Source organism: Lygodium microphyllum, chromosome 23 (genome assembly GCF_053477565.2).
Source record: "Lygodium microphyllum isolate KBCC chromosome 23, Lygodium_microphyllum_v1.1.10, whole genome shotgun sequence".
Taxonomy (NCBI): Eukaryota; Viridiplantae; Streptophyta; class Polypodiopsida; order Schizaeales; family Lygodiaceae; genus Lygodium; species Lygodium microphyllum.
The window spans coordinates 32,599,875-32,616,878 of record NC_141157.1 but is presented as its reverse complement, the minus strand read 5'-3'; the positions used below and the strand labels follow the sequence as shown (position 1 = coordinate 32,616,878).

Sequence of the window (17,004 nt, the reverse complement as noted above, 5' to 3'; positions counted from 1 at the left end):
TGATCAAGCTCCAGCCATATCTCACGAGCCACCGTCAAGTGCTCGATGTGAGCGATCACGGCTGTAGTGCATGATAGAAAGAGAAAGGATCGAATCCTGGCATTCAGTTTGTCCCAATGAGACTGGGCCCTGGCCAACTCCGCACGAGCATCGGAAGAGAGTTTGGACTCATCTCTTACCGAGGGCCGGTCAATATCTTCCTGTACCAACTCCGCCAAATCATAGGACTCCAGAATGGCCAACATCATAACGCGCCAAATGCGGTAGTTGTCGCCGTCGAGCTTCTGATCTGTAGGAAGAGCCGGTAGGACAGGCACCTTCCGGTCCATAATCGCCTGGAACTCCAAGTCCATCTCTGTAGACATCTTCACCTGCAATGCCTTCTCAAACGCAAAAGCAGCCCCCTCTGACTGAGTAGACTCAGCCTGCTAAGGCTCTTCAGCGTCCCGAAGCTCCTTCACCCGCCGGAGGCAATGAAAAAGCAAAACCTGCACTTTTAGGTTGAAAACTCAAACTTTCTCCGCGACAAACAGCAGTAAACAGCAGCAAATCCACCACCTGTACTCCTTTCCTGTGCGCCCACACTCGTTTCAGCCTTGTTCCAAGGCACAGCCCTCCTGTCTGCCCTTAAACGCAAAAAACGCAAATTTGTGTCGCGATGGAAACTCCACTTCAAGTTGATTCTGCGCTCAGTCAGCCCTCAAACACTGCTCTGATACCATGTCAGAGTGCAGCGGTGCAGAAGCGTAGGACTGAGAGAGAGAGAACGCAGAGAGAGAAGGGAGAGAAAGAGACAGTGTACACTGAAGATCTGCTGTATAAAGAATGCTGAATACAAAGATATACACGGGCGCAGTGCGCTGGACTGCGTGTCTCCACCTCGACGATGCGACCTGCTGTCCACCTCGAAGTCTGCTGCAGTCTGCACTGTCTGCTGTCAGAAATCTGCGAACAGAGACAGAGATCTGCACGGCACCGGTCTGTAATCTGCGACAGAGAATGAATGGGAAGACTGCTGGAGACCTCAGGTATAAATAGCCGAAATCTGCCCAAAGAATAGGACAGGTCGGCTGCATTAAATGCAGCCGACTGGGCTGCAGGCAGTCGGACTGCCACGTGGCAGTCCGACTGTGCAGCCCTGGTGCAGCCCTGGCTATGATCTCTCTAACAGCAGGCCCACCCTTAAACGGAGCTTTAGCTCATGTTTAGGTATGTGTGACAAGAAGCAAACATGAATTCAACTGTTAAGAGCAAAGATATTAGCTATCGCAAACATCAGAAAATACAACTGCTGAATGGGCAGGCCCACCCTTAACTGGAGCTTTAGCTAAAAACAAAGGTTACAATTGCTAGACCCCCACAAAGTTTTAATTTTGCTCAGTAATTTTCTTTGCTTTTGGTTAACTATAACAAAGAATACAGCATCTATAATGGGGCAAGCCTTATATTCTAGGTATAACAAAAATTGTGAGCTTAGTGCTCAAATAGTTCTGTACTTGTTTCTATAAACAGGGGTGGTCTGCTGGTGAGGTGAAGATTTGACTCTTGACGACCTGCGAATTGAGGTGTCCTCCAGAGCAACCCTCTGGGCAATCTCCTTGCTCCTCTTTTGCAATGCGTCACTACACATAAATCAACAAATATCACATCCAAGACTTAAAATTTATGTCAGATAATTCTGGAAGAGCAGCTAGAGTAGATAACCCTACCTTATCCTATTTAGCTGTTTCTCTAGCTGTCTATGCAATGTCCTTTCCCTTACGCCTTTAGTGTTCAAGGATCCAAACAGTGATTCAAGCTGCAAGCACACCACCTTGCAATTTGTCACATAGAAACATCAAGGCTGCTCTTACAAAATAAACACAGGCAAAAGACACATCATGTAACATTAAATGTCAGCAGTAAGGCAAACACACCTCTTCTTTGGCACCATAATATGCCCATCTCTTTGAATCTTGATCCTCCACAAATATCCGACCTTCTCTTGGAAAGAACCAGTACCTGTTGTAATCTCTATCTCTCCCCAAAGGATTTGTTCTTATGATTCGTTTCTCAATCTCCCTATCCAGTTGTTCTTGCTGTGAAGAACACCAAATAATATGAACCTAAGTTGCCAACTTGACTTGGTTGTCACATACAATAATGTTACAATTTCCCATGTTCTTCAAGCACATCAGAAAGAAGTTATTACTAAGGACTTACAATAATTTCTGAGGCATGTTAATCATCTGCTAGCCAGGAGTTCTACCCTTAACCCAAGGCCATTGAGGAGGTACAACAAATAGCTGCTAATAAGCTTTGCAAATCACAAGGTTGGAACAGTCTGGCTCACCCGCTTTTGCAGCTCCGTCATCTTTTTCTCTTGACGCTTCTGCTCTTTTGATTCTTCGGCATGTCGTTTTTTCTCAGTAGACTTCTGCTCTTCTATTCTTTTGTTCTCTTTGTCCTTTTCCTCCTTTTGTTTTGACCCTCCCTTGGCCTTCAATGCCAGTCGAGCAAAAGCAAGTGTGCTATCATCTTCAATCCCCCTGTTCACTTGCAGGTAATTGTATAATAGACAAAAGAGTCAGGCAACCAAGCAACTCAAATCAAGACACTACCATCAATGTAAATGTCTGTGATGCACATACCCATTCTCACAAGTCCCATCTATCAAGTTGCTCTTCACCAAACTCTGTTGATCGTCATCTCTATGTCCAGAGAGTACATCATCTTCTGTTTTCTTTCTTGTGGATGCCTCAGTAGTTTTCTGACCAGAATCAGGACCTTGAACTTGTATCAAGTGTTCTTTTACCTCCTTTCTTTTCTGAGCTGCAATTGCTTGTTTTTCTTCAATAATGAGATCCAACTGCTCCCTGATAACACTGGATGCAACGGTCTTGTCCACCAGTTCACATAAAATATCTAGTTTCACTGAAGGCTCCAGTAGTCTATATTTTCCTTCACGAATCGCTGATGAGTGCTCAGCCAAACTCTCAAAGCCTTCTAATTCCAAAACATCACAGAGGTCATCCTTCCAAGTTTGGAAGGAAACCTATTACAAAAAGATCACATACTCAAAACATCTCCAACCATGAATACAGGTTTGCACAAATATGATACCAGAAAACACAGCTCACTTTGGCTTTTCGTTTCCTCTTCTGTGACAATAGCTGATGCATTACAGGATCACTGAGGACCACCTGGAGTAAAGCATGATGTGCTTCCCTTAATAACACTGGATCTCCATCTTTGCACTGTATTGCTTTCTCAAATTCCTCCAAAGAGAAAGGATACAACTGTACAACCTTTCCAAACAGTACACAGAAATTCCAGACCATCAGTAAACGTCCAATACAATCCATTGGAAGAGGAAAATCTGTGGATGGAACTGGCCTCTCATTTAAGGAAGGGTCATCTGAGGATGGCCTTACGAGGGAATCTTCTATAGGGTACCTGATAGGCTCAACTTCTTTGGGTGAAACTGCATAGAATTCTGAAACTTAGTGAATGTCCCGCATACTTCATTAACACTACAGAAGTTGCAGCATCTACCTGTTACAGCCTTTTTCTCCAACTTGACAACTTGTTCTGCAGAGCCATCTCCATCCTTTTTCCTTCGTTTAAAGTAAACATGGGCCTCACGCTCTACTCTCTCCTGCCAAATACCACAAAACTTTAATACGACAAAACAGGAAGGAACTATCCTTTCAAATTATAGTAAACTGAGCCTTTCAACCGTTTATACAAAACTTACCGCAAATCTTTTCCCATTTCCATTTTCTTCCTTGCTATACATGCTTTGTCTGCCATTGACAGTAGTTTTCAATTCTTCTGGAGGTTCAATGGCTATCTTGTATTTGTGACAAAGCTTCTCAAGAACCATCCAAGGTGCATTCCTTGCCACATTGTTGCTGACTGATTCTCTAATAAAGGACTTCAAAAGTGCCCTTGTAAAAGGTGGTTTTTTTCGATACAACCTATCAGCTGATTCTCGAAATGTCTTTGTTACACTTTTATCATCATCCAACCATCCTACCTCAAAGGTAGCCCTGCCATTTTGAGTTCCTGGTGTGATGATTTTCAGAACCTTACAAGGTTTAACAGAATTCCCTTGTATGCACATCAATTCCTCGCCAGCTAGATAGTTATCTTTGAAAGCTTTAAGTATCATATTTACAAGTTCATCCAATCGAAGTGTACCTGCAATATAAAGCAGCCAAAACCCCAATGCCCATTAGCTTTTGTGCAGTGCAGTCAGGTAAATATCAGAATTGGCCAAAAGTTCCCATTTTCAAAATTAATGATAAGCAAACAAACACTGCTAATTGAATCTCATAGATTGTGCCCCTACACCCTACTTTAACTGAGACCTACAGGAAACCTAAATCCCAACAAAATGGATTTAGAGGCTTTTTTGTTTTGACAATGGCAAGTTTTATGTTGAGAACTTTAACCTTATATCTGACAAATACAGTTTTCCTCGTCTTTGGCTACCTGAAATAAATGGACTTTGACTGCATAAGCTTGCCTCAGGTTTTGAGTCACAATGCATGCTTTCCAAATGTTACATTACTTGAGCCCTACTTTTCCCAAAAGCTATCACGGAAATCAACATGTAAACATAAAGTGCTCAAATTCAAAAGCCACCCTCCAATTTCTTGAAAGAACACATGCAACCTTTATACAAGGCATGAACTGCTTGTTGACACATCAAGCTATGCACAAAGGGCCTATAAAATCATCTAGGAAGCCTAGATCTGGCATCACAATCTTTCCATCATCACCAATATGGGAGCTCTGATTAGATTCGTGCCAATATATGCCATGTGCTCAAGCAAGTCAACCGACATGTGGTTGCTCTAAGGAAAATCTTCAAAGATTTGCTGCTCTTAGAAAGGTTTTGCCAGTTTTACTTGATGGAAATCAAGCTGTCAAACTATTGCCTTTAGAGAAAGATGGAATAGCTGTTCAGCCCAGTCCAATATACACAACAAACCGACATGTGGTTGCTCTAAGGAAAATCTTCAAAGATTTGCTGCTCTTAGAAAGGTTTTGCCAGTTTTACTTGATGGAAATCAAGCTGTCAAACTATTGCCTTTAGAGAAAGATGGAATAGCTGTTCAGCCCAGTCCAATATACACAACACACCTTGGAGTGTGTATCATCCACCCTACTAAACTTGTTGCTGATCATAAAACTGCAACGCTTAGGAATAAGATCATGTTTTCCATGTTGACGCTAATAATGAGGTTGTCATACACAGGTGGCTGCTAGAGTCTAGGCTAACTTGCACTATCAACTGCTTGATCAACATTCCTAACTAGTGGTCCTGAAACCTCGATGGTGACACACTACTATTTTGCCATGCACACCTGGTTTTCTCGGCTACTTGCTCCACCGCTTACCTTGCTCTTTCAAGCAATGTGATGCGCAAGGTCTCTAATGGAGGAGTATAAGTTGGGACATACTCCCCAATCTTTTTGCAATTTGCTTTAAAATGTTTTGATCTAGCAACATTAAAAGCAATGCAATCGTGAAAAAAGAAGCATACAGCAGCAGCATCAACTTTCTCTGTTTTTTTTGTGGATCCCAAACAGTCTAAATAGTGCACTATCACTTGGAAGGATCAATCAATGCATGCCCAACAGCTGTTTTTGTTACAGCAACATCTAGAATAGATGATGTGTGACCAACAAAAGCACTAGATGGTGCACATGATACATGGGAACTTGATGCGGTTGCAACTGCAGCAGGGTCAATTCTTGGCGTATATGATGCTCTCCTCTCACTAATGACAGCAGGGTCAATTCTTGGCGTATAAGCCTTCAATGTGCAAAAGTGAGCTCAAACTTTGCTTGTCCCACTTGTGCGACAACACAAGCACAATTTGCACATCTATGCATGAGATCCTCCACCGCTCCCTAAACGCTCAACATGCACCTCATCCCACCGAGCCCATCCGTCAGTTCTACTTCTTCTGCCATGATAACCGACTCCATGAGACTAGTTACCCCATGCTTCAGAAGTTTGAGATTGAAACGAGAGAGAGAGAGAGAGAGAGAGAGAGAGAGAGAGAGAGAGAGAGAGAGAGGCTACACAATGCGGACAGTCCTATCTCATGGAGACTCGAGACTCGAGATAGGCACAAAAGACGAGCACGGGCTGGTTGGTAGCTATGGACAGAACAATGAATAGTGAAAGGGAGGTTGGCCACTGAATGATGAATAGTGAATGTGTTGTGGTGTAGCAATTTGCAAAGGTTGTATTTATAATACATTATACATAGCAAAGGGGGCCTACAGATCAGTCCTTTTCAAGTCAATGATGAGTCCGTTGCAGGTCAAACGTGTGGCAAGTCGAATGGATGAGTTACACAGGCACTTCGGACATGTCACGCATGTCAATGTCAGTGCCAAATTTGATCACCCCTCATCCCTATCCCATCACAAACAAGATATCCCATCCCATAATACATCCCCGACTTGTCACATTGCAACGTCACTTTCCGATCCATCTCTTGATGTGACACATCCTATTACGCAACCATCACAAGGCTAGCATCCCAATGTCCCAAGGGACCATCCCACCCATCAATTGTAACTATAACAAGAATCAAGTCAATCAAACAAGAAGGCATCCAACCATAAGAGAACTCTAAGGACTTATTTGGACCCCTAGCTATTTAGGGATGCCTATTGGACACGCTTTTAATAAAATAACAAAATAACCCATACAAAATATTCATGTGAAGTTTTTTGTTGATATGATTGTCTTTTCATGATAAGTGGAAGAAAATGGCTGACAACTTGAGAAGATTGTGCTTCAGGCTTGACTCTTAAAATGTTTGCCTATATCGACTTGATACAATTTTACATGTTCCAGTTTACTGCCCATATAAAGCATAACCCACTTTTTAGCATAGCCAAACACACATTGTCCCGCCTCATACAATCAGACTATTCAAGTTTTGGTGTGCATCCATATTTAGTACCATGAATATTTGACTTCAATATGAGCCGACCAGCTGCAGAGTGAAGAGATCATGGTCACAAAGGCCCAACCCGGGTCCTTGGATGGCAGGATCACCATCTCAAACACAAATCCACCAAAGCAAAAAATAGCTGAACATTCCGATCAGTTGTTGGCATGCCATCAAATAGATTCAAGGGAGTCAAGGGGCAAACAAATCCATGGTAAAACTTTTCACACCATATAAAGACCCTCTCATAAAAAGTAACAACAATGATCTGCAAAAGTCTGAGAGCTAACATGACTTGTGCTACCATGAAGCTAACGAATGTTAAATGGTTAATGAAGAACTCTGCTATACATTATCAAATCAGAACATATTAAGGATCTTTAAAGCCAAGTTGATGTGCATTCATCTTTGATACAAATTTATATCAAATTTAATCAGGGCTTGTCACGCCCTTAGTGTGTCAGATTGGGATCGAAGTCTTACTGAACTGCACGAGTCTTAAGACCGGTCCCATGAACTCCTTGGGAAATTGCTGCACTTGTTCTGTGGCTCTGCACTCAGATACAAGAGCCTCTTCATATGTCAAGCCAGTTTTACCCGTAACCTTGCATGTCCATACTCTCTGACGATACAAATTTATTCGTTTTAAATACTCTCTGAAACAGAGTTAAGGATGACAGCACTTTTCCCATCATTATACGAGACAAGACTCGAATGCATGTAGCCAACCCAAAAAGGATACTCATAATCTCGAAATATTTCTTTGGTGAACCGGACTTGGAAGATAAGCTCCTGTGGTTTCAGGTCATCAGGAGGTTTGCTAAGGCTGTAAGATTTCCTTTTCAGAAGCGGCATAAGGCCGATTCGAAGCACCACTGAAATCAAAACCCAAATAGAATCAAAACCCAAATATGAATATAGAACATTCAGCTGAGCCTGCTGTTGCTAAAATACAAGATGAAACATTTTTTTCCAATTCGATTTGTTGAAATCTAAGAGTTCTTTGCATAACAAGAAGATGAAACCAATATAAAGGCTCGTGTCAATGCGCTGCCCACCTCAATGCTCTGCCTCTTTGGAACGAGTTTCAAACCCCCAAAATACTCCTTGCATCATATGCATACAATCCTGTAAGGAACATCATGAGCATGCTGAGGCTATTGCATTAAAACTCGCCTCTACATGAAGCGCAAAGAGAGAAAACTAGCACATTATGTCGAGATTGAACATAAGCCAATTTGTCTTCACGATTAAGGAGGCAGAACACTGAGTACGTGAAAATAAGAGTGGAAACAGCAACCCTTGGCTGCCATGCAGCAGAAAATGTGCCATAGAAGGATCGCCAAACTCATTATATTCGAGAGAATGGAGAGAGGGGGCCGTAGTTGGCAATACCTGACAACTGGTAGAAGGGCTGGAGTTAGGGTTTGGCCAGGAAGAGATGGAAAAACGCATTCGGATTTTTGCTCTCTGCCGTTCGAAGCAATCGGGGAGAAGGAGCCTCGTGTCCAGCCCCTTTGCGTCGTGGCGGGGTAGGCGAGCTGCGGCCTGGAATGCGACAGAAGGCTTCTTCTTGTATCGCGCGATGAGGCCTTGGTGCTCCGTCGGACGATGGCTATGGCGACGATGAGTCTCGCTCGATCAAAAGCGCGAAAGAAAACTATCGCAATGAGAGAGAGCGCGGAGAACTCCACACGTCCCTCCCTCCTTCATATTCCAAAATTACCGGTGTAAATCATCCCTTCCCTTTGACGCGACCCCACATACACTTGCTCTTTTTAATTTAATTATTGTTTTTGCCATTTACTATTTTAATTACTGTCGTCAGCTTTGATTTTTTTGGCCTGCCCCCTCCCAAGGGCAAGGCTAACAATGGTGCGGTAACAAGGTGGTGCCTACCCCCAAAGAAATACTATCACTAGCTTTGATTTTTTTGATAATTACTATTGTCAGCTTTAATGAGTATTGTTGACAATGATCGTGGCCTATTTTTAAGACTTTTCATGACAATTAAATTGAAGAGATACTCGAAAAGCACCCTCTTTGTGCTCTTCTCCTCTTGGGATAGTATTGTTCCCATCTACTTAGGAAAGAAGGAGAGCTAACATGTAGGAAAATGAGCAAGTAGCTCTCTCTCTCTCTCTCTCTCTCTCTCTCTCTCTCTCTCTCTCTCTCTCTCTCTCTCTCTCTCTCTCTCTCTCTCTCTCATATACTTCTATGTTTTTCAATGTGTACATTCTTCTCCAATGGTACCAACATCATTCCTACAATTTTAGGCATTTGACACTAGTTGTAGTGATCAAGGCTATGACCGTTGTGTCTTGCATTTGTTTCAAAGCCTTCTCTATCGCTCTATTACTTCTTATGTTGATTTTCACTAAGCATTGTATGTTTATGGAGTTGAGGTCTCAAGAGCGTCTATGCAAGATTTGTTGGAGGTAAAGGCGTATGTGTTGCCTAGTCGCCCATGTATTAGTTACACTAATAGTACCTACATCGTGTATTAGTTACCCGCACACATGTACACTGCAGGTGACGAGTGCCCATCATTGTCCCTTCATTCTTTATTCTTTCAATGATATTTGAATAAAGGAAAGGCCCATCACACATCGTGACTATTGGAGATTCCATATATTGTGTCTCTCTATCTCTTACTCTCACTCCTTCCACTATAGCTTACACTCCGTGCTTCCACTTCAGGGCTCACTCCCTTCAACTAGTATCGGAGCCATCTTCCCCGAGAGCTTGAGCCCACCCCAGCTTATGGAGAATACATTCACACCATGGCTTCTTCCATTCAAGGTGAGCTTTGATCTCCCACTTCCTCTAGCTTGTATTGGCTTCTTTTGGGCCATGGGTAGGCTTGTTTAAGTCCCCAAAAGTGCTTCCCCAACCCCATTGCCATTAGTAGGAGAAGCAACAATAGCGTGAATTGCACCTGTTGTTGCTACCCACTTCCTAACTCTCTTTGGCATTTCCTTTAGCTCATGGAAATGCTTCCGGCACTTGGCAACCTTGTGGACTCTTCCTGACATTGGTCTTGTGATTCTAGGCATCATTTGAAGCTCCCACGATCAACCATTGACTCATAGTTTGTGATAGTTTGCTGTCATACAGTTCAGGACAACACTTACCTCATTGTCTGGAGGTCGCTTATGCTTCCCAGGATGTCTGTTTGATGCCAGATCATTTGAGGATGCTATGTCAATGTATTGGAATGCTAGTGAACAGATTTGAGCACTCCTTGCTCAATTTTACAGAGGTTTTTTTACTATTGTAATAAGTAGAGTTGAATGCTATTTTGTTAATGAAACTTCATGCCTATTGCTTGTTGATGCTTACCAACTACTCGGCATGCTATATTGATATCCATGGTTGATGCCGCATACTTGGTTATACTTTTGGAATGCTCTTAAGCTAAGATTGGAGCTTTGCCTCTTGACATTGGCTATCATTTACTGTTATGTTTGGCCATTTGATGCTATCGTAAGAGCTTTACAAGTTACCTGTGTTGGATGCTCCTGGATATATGCTACTTGGATCTTGGATGTAGGGATGCATTCCACATGATGTTTTGAGCTTTGCTTGTGAGTCTAGCATCTGACTTTTGTTCCAGTGGGAGCCACTACTTGAATCTTGGATATTACATTGAGCATTTGGTTATGCAGTTGAGCTTGAGGGTCTTATAGTGAGACCGTAGGACTTAGTCACATGTACATGCTCTCGCCATGCTTTATGTATGTAGTTGATGCTTAATGGGCTGATTCGACATTGCTTTTGGGCTAGCACCTATCTATGTCACAATGTTTCAGTGATATATGCATCTTGGTTGGCTATATATTGAGCTTTCGTTACATTGCTTAGTCCATTATGCCTTCGGTTGGTCTCTTCTATTACCCGTGAGACCTACTCTATGCATGATGGTTATGCCTTTGGGATGTATCTTAGTCTAACATATTGATCCTTTAACAGTTCTCGATGCCAATCACATATTTACTCACTACTAGTTGCAATTATCCCCTAACAATTGCAGTTTGTCTTCTTGTATCAGTGATTGCCCCTCTTTAGCATTGATTTTTTACTCTTGTACTTTATTTCTAGCATGCTATCATTACAATTTACTACACTATTTATGTGAGCAATCACCTCCTTTTTTATAGTCTTTTGCATTGAGTTTGTGAACAACTCACTACTTTGGCAATTCCCTTTGTTTTTCAGCTCCATCTAGTAGAGGTTTTGGGGTTGATTTGCAAGTTAGTACAACTACCGATTTTGCCCTTTTGTGCATTTGCTTGGTCTCAATATGGCTAGTGATTCCAATGATAATACTATCTTTAATATTGATAAGTTGGATGGCACCAACTACAGTTATTGGAAGGTCCAAAATTGGCAGAAAATGTAGATTAAGACTTTGAAACATGAGGGTATCAAGCCCAAGCGTATTGATGCAGAGGATTGGGTTGAATTGGATGAGCTATGTAAGTCTACCATCATTTAGTCCCTCTCTAAGTAGGTGTTCTATAATGTTGTCTCTGATGGGTAGTCCGCATGGAACTTATGGGATAAGCTTCATAATGTCTATGACAAGCAAAGCCCCACTTCTTAGATGTATTAATTGAAGTAACTCATGGATCTTCAAATGAAAGAGAGCACTTCCATGTTAGCCCACTTAAATGAGTTTCATTCTATTCTCAACCATTTGTCTTCGCAGGGGATTGAATTCAAGGATAATCTTCCCTCTTTGTTTCTCTTGATTACATTGCGTGAATCATGGGATACATTTCGTATTGCTATGTGTATAAACATGCCTATAGATTGGCTAAAGTTACAAGATGTAGAGGATGCACTCTTGAATGAAGAGGTTATTAGAAAGAATGTCAATGCTTCCCACACCTCTCATGCTTTGATAGTTAGAGGTAATAATGGTAGGAGCGGTAATGAGACCACTATGGGAGAGACTCTTAACAGTCTCATTCTCAATCACATGGGCAATCTCGTAAAAAGTCCCATGGCTATAAATCCTCGTTAACTCATCATAACTATGGAAAAGCATGATGTATTTGACCATAGTACCATAAAATGCACGAGGATAAGTCAAGAAAAATAGGAAGGATAAAGTATCCTTAGTAAGTCCCCAGCGTTAAGATTGAAGAGATTAATGTCGTGCAGACTAATTGTGATGATGATTTCATACTTGCAGCTTCTTCTCTTAATACTTCACAACAACTGACTTATGCTTTGTTAAGGTATACTTAGTGTTGGCTGATAAATTCAAGGGCTTTCTTTCATGTGACTCCTCATAGAGAGTAGTTTCACTCCTATCACTGTATAACTAGATCTGTTCGTTTGGGTAATGACTTGGCATTAGAGATCATTGTTATTGGTGATGTTCGTCTACAGTTTGGTTTGGATAGCATGTTTACTCTTCATGATATAAATGACTTAGCATTAGAGATCATTGTTATTGGTGATGTTCGTCTACAGTTTGGTTTGGATAGCACGTTTACTCTTCATGATGTACGTCATGTATCAACTCTCACGAAGAGCCTTATCTCTGCTGGCACTTTGGATGATGCAGGTTATGTAGTTTCTTTTGGTGATTCCTCATGGAAGATTACCTATGGGAATCTTGTCATTGCACATGGTGCTAAGTCCAATACTCTTTATTCCTTACTTGTATCTAGGTCAGTTGACCATGCTTTGGCACTGGATGCAGTTCCACATGTATCTCATTTGCATCATCACCTTGGGCACAAGTCCTTGAAAGGAATGAAAATGCTTACTCGTTTGCAGTATCTTCCACCCCTTGACTATAAGTGCTTTAAGTCTTGTGATTGTTGCTTATATGGCAAGCAAATACATAATATACATAAAAATCCTAGTATGATATGCATGGGTGAGCCTTTGGCTCTTGTTCATTCAGATATATGTGGTCTCATGCCCTACAAGTCGTTAACTAACGTGAAGTATTTTGTTACCTTCATTGATGACTATACACACGATCTAGGCATACCCTATTAAGTAGAAATTAGAACTCTTGGCTACCTTTTTACGTTGGCTTGCTTTGGTTGAGAACCAATTTGAGTATAGGTTAAAATGCCTAAGGTCATGCAATGGGGTGAGTATCTCTCTAAAGTCTTTAAGCAATTTTGTGATAAAAATGGTATTAGGTGTAAGTTGACTGCCCCATACATCCCACCCTAGAATGGTTTGTGAGGCAGTTTTACTACCACCGTATACTTGGTTATTGGTCCCCCTATACTACTCTTGACTATCAAGTTACAAAGGAGATATGGTTTGAAAAACCTCCCTCATATTCTCATTTGTGTGTCTTTAGTTCTTAGGCTTTTTGCCATGTTTCCAAGGGGACAAGCACAATAAGTTGGATCCTAAGTCTAGCAAATGCATCTTTCTTGGTTATGGAGATGCAAGTGAGATAGGCTATTGCCTATGGGATCCAAATACTCGGAAGGTTATCCACAACCATGATGTTGTTTTCCATGAGGAGAAAGTGCATAAGTAGTTGGAGCATATCATTGTTGAGGTACGCATGGTGATATTTTAGGAGGAGCATCGTGATACTGTATAACCACCTAGACAGCCTGGAATAGCAGTTTTGATGCTCCAGTGGCCTAGGTCCCTAATGCTCCACAAGATGTTAAGCCCGTACAACCTGTGTTGAGGCGATCTACTAGAGATAAATGGCAACGTGCACGATTTGATCCCTCTATGGATTATGTTATGGTGAAAAATGTTGGTGAGTCTCTTACTTATGGTGAGGCCATGCATAGAGGTGATAGTCACTCTTGGGAGAGGGCCATGCAGTCAGAGTATAACTCACTACAGAAAAAACATACATGGGATTTGGTTCTTTGCCTAGTGAAAAGCGTGCTTTGCCATACAAGTGGGTGTACAAGTTGAAAAGTACCCCAAGACGCCCCAAGCCAATATACAAGGCTAGATCAGTTACTAAGGGTTTCAAGTAGGAGCAGCCTAAGGGCTTTGCAAACCCTAGCAGGGACCACCTACTGTGTAGACTGAGAAAGAGCATCTATGGCCTTAAGTAGGCACCTAGGGAATAGTACCACAAGTTTGATGCTTTTATGCATTCACAAGGATATTCCCACAATGATATGGATCAGTATTTATGCACAAAGAAGGATCATGATAGCAACCTTATGATTTTGATCCTCTATATGGATGATATGTTGATTGTGTTGGGAGTGTCATGATGAGCTAGATGCCTTGAAAGGTTAGCTCAAGAATAGCTTTGAGATGAAGGACATGGAATAGGCCTCACATATTCTTGGGATGTGCATTACGCACGATTACTCTAAGGGGCTCCTTTACTTGTCATAGAAGGAGCAATTTTATCTACATGATGTTAAGCCTATTAGTTATCGATTACATTCTCATGTGAAGGTTAGCTAGGCCGATTTTCTGTAATCTAATGAGCAGAAGGCCGAGATGGCCAAGATCCCTTATGCATTGGTAGTAGGCAGTTTGATGTATGCCATGATAACCACTCATCCTAACATAGCATTTGCAGTGAGAGTAGTAGCATACTAAATGGCTACACCTAGCAGATGGCATTGGGATGTTGTCAAGGGTATCACGAGGTACTTGAAGGGCACATCAACTATATACATATACTATGGTGGCCAAGATATAGGAGTCACGAGATACACTTACTCTGATTATGTAGGATATGTAGATAGTAGGAAGTCCACTTATGGGAGCTCACACTCAACCGCCAAGACCCATGGACCGCTTATTGTTTCAAGCGTTCCAAGCTGAGCACTAATGGCTACCTCTCACATAGCCGACGCGCCATCCATATCTACGGGTGTAGTGAGCTTACCTCCATGCCGTTCGAGTTACCTCCTCTCCCTCGCACTCCGGTAGCTCCACGATCCAAGTGCAAGCTTCAAGCAAGCTCCATCCTCAAGCTCCACGCTCCAAGCTCCATTGCCGCGAGCAAGACAAGAGAAGAGAAGAAAAGAGGAGAAGATGGAGAGCTTCTCCTCCTCGGTCCCTCACCCTCACACACTCACTCCCTCACACTCTCACACTCCCTCTCTCAAGCACAAGCTCAAGCAAGCAAGAAGAAGAAGAAGAAGAAGAAGAAGAAGAAGAGGAGAGCTACTTTTGGCCACACACAAGAATGAGCTTCTCATTCACTTTTCGACTTTATATACAAAACCCTAAATCCCTTTTGGGTGGTCATCCCCTTTTCCCCTTTTTTACATGGCCGGCCGTAGCCTAGGCCCTTTTTTCCATTGTCCTTCTATCTTCCTAGCTTCCTTTCCACCGCCCATCTACATTTACAAATTGCACGACTGAGAGCCCGGCGCTCCTTGAATTAAACAATGATGCGCTTGCGCTCTTTTACAAAAGTTTTGACTTGCGCTTTTCCTTGTGCGCCTTTCTCCCTTATTTAGGACTCTTCTCCTTATGCGTCTTTGTCTTCCGTTTCTCTTTGCCTTGGCCTTTGTCTTTGTCTTCTGCTTTAGCTTTTCTGGATTTTCCACCTTCGTTCGTTTAAGGGTTAACATTACCCCCCTCCTAGACGAGTGCCAGTCCCATGGCACTCACCGTCGTAGGTAGTAGGCGTTAGCATGCACCGAAGACGTGGGTGGCAAGGACGTATGTGGTTGCCATGGCAGAGTGTTGGTAGTGGTGGGGAGGAAGGTCATTGGAGGCACATTGGTGGGTTAAGTGGTAGGTGGTAGGGCGATGGGAGTTGGTGGTAGGGCTATTCTTTGGGGGGGTTGCACTGATGGAGTACAAGTGGCGATTTGTTGGGGATTCTGTACATGCTGATTCTTGGCAGGCTTATAGGGTGATAAGGATAGGAATTCAGAGTTGAGTGTTAATGAAGAGCGAACGACACCTTCGTTGGAGTCTTCAATACCTGCACTTGAAAACATCTCATGTGGTCTCTCCCTAAGTGGTAGTGCTAGTCTTCTTATCGTGTACAAAACATATTTTGATTAGTTTGGGAGACGTCGAACTCTAAGCAAGCTGAGAGTATTGTCTTGCACTTGAGGACCCAAATTATGTATATACTTCGGTGCAGATATTATGTGAGTGCTCGTGCATACTTAGATATTACATAGTTAGAAGACTGCGGGCTAGTTTCTCGTAACAGTGTGTGGATGAAGCAAAGTTGTCCATGTTGAGAAGAAGTACACGTGAAGGTATATGAGACATCCTTTGCATTGTGACTGCACGACGTAGCATAATTGAATACAGGGACACCGCAATTTTGGTAGTAGTTGGAAGCTATTGGACTCGCTTGATGAGGATGGTGTACTTTTCATGGCCAATCGTGCGGTGCTCACCACAATTGATTACAATGGTATTAAGGTAGAGTGCAAGAGGGAATTGTGCAAGTGGGTCAGGGTGACAGGTCTAACCAGAGGCGAGACAAGCTCCCTAGGTATGTCCTGCCCTTGATGTGCCGTGAACGATTGTGGGTGATGCTAAAGGGCTAGGGGACTAGGGACGGAGCCAGTCGACCAAGGTCACTGGACGTATCTAATTTGAGGACCCCTAGGTGCTATGCTGTGATTGTGTGTGCTTCTGATCTTTTCGTTCTTTTTTTTTTTGGACTTGCCTGAGTACAACCATTGCAATATGTTGAGGCAAACGACCTTTCAGTGGGTTGGAGAATGTCAAGCTTCGAAGGCTCAAGAAATGGATATTACAGTGATGATTGTGCCCTAGCCTCGTTGTTAGAGAAGCAGTTATTGAGATGGGGAGATACACTTGAGATATTGCAATCCTCCTTGCGACACACGCGATGTTGGTACAATTGAGGTAACGACTATCGTGAGCCAACTATAGAGCTTGACCTAGAAAGAGAGCGTACCCCATGAATATGCTTTGGGCTATGCGATGTGGGCGGTCGGCAAGGGTGATTTTTTATTTCGACAGCATGGCTTTGCCGCAGCTCTTTGTGGGGTCGATGGTCTTGCGGTGATCGGCATTGAACACTTTCGCATAAAGACATGTATCATCCTGCATCCACTTGTCACTTC

At 42.6% G+C, this 17,004-nt stretch overlaps 1 protein-coding gene across 2 annotated transcripts; it reads right to left on the bottom strand.

Annotated features, from left to right (window-relative positions):
* Window positions 1-1,234: 1,234 nt before the first annotated feature.
* LOC148016030 (DDT domain-containing protein) lies at window positions 1,235-8,649 on the bottom strand. 2 transcript variants are annotated; one of them, XM_087664528.1, is made up of 12 exons: window positions 8,357-8,649; window positions 8,020-8,089; window positions 7,704-7,836; window positions 7,445-7,617; window positions 3,737-4,182; window positions 3,535-3,637; window positions 3,120-3,463; window positions 2,631-3,034; window positions 2,333-2,528; window positions 1,917-2,078; window positions 1,710-1,798; window positions 1,235-1,622 (listed from the first exon to the last, which is right to left on the bottom strand). In XM_087664528.1, exons 3-12 carry the CDS (start codon window positions 7,814-7,816, stop codon window positions 1,481-1,483), a joined length of 2,172 nt encoding a protein of 723 aa, XP_087520654.1. In that variant the 5' UTR covers window positions 7,817-7,836; window positions 8,020-8,089; window positions 8,357-8,649; the 3' UTR covers window positions 1,235-1,480. The 2 variants fall into 2 exon arrangements, with proteins under 2 accessions (XP_087520654.1, XP_087520655.1); XM_087664529.1 differs by lacking the exons at window positions 7,445-7,617; window positions 7,704-7,836; window positions 8,020-8,089; window positions 8,357-8,649 and adding an exon at window positions 6,974-7,380.
* Window positions 8,650-17,004: the final 8,355 nt, after the last annotated feature.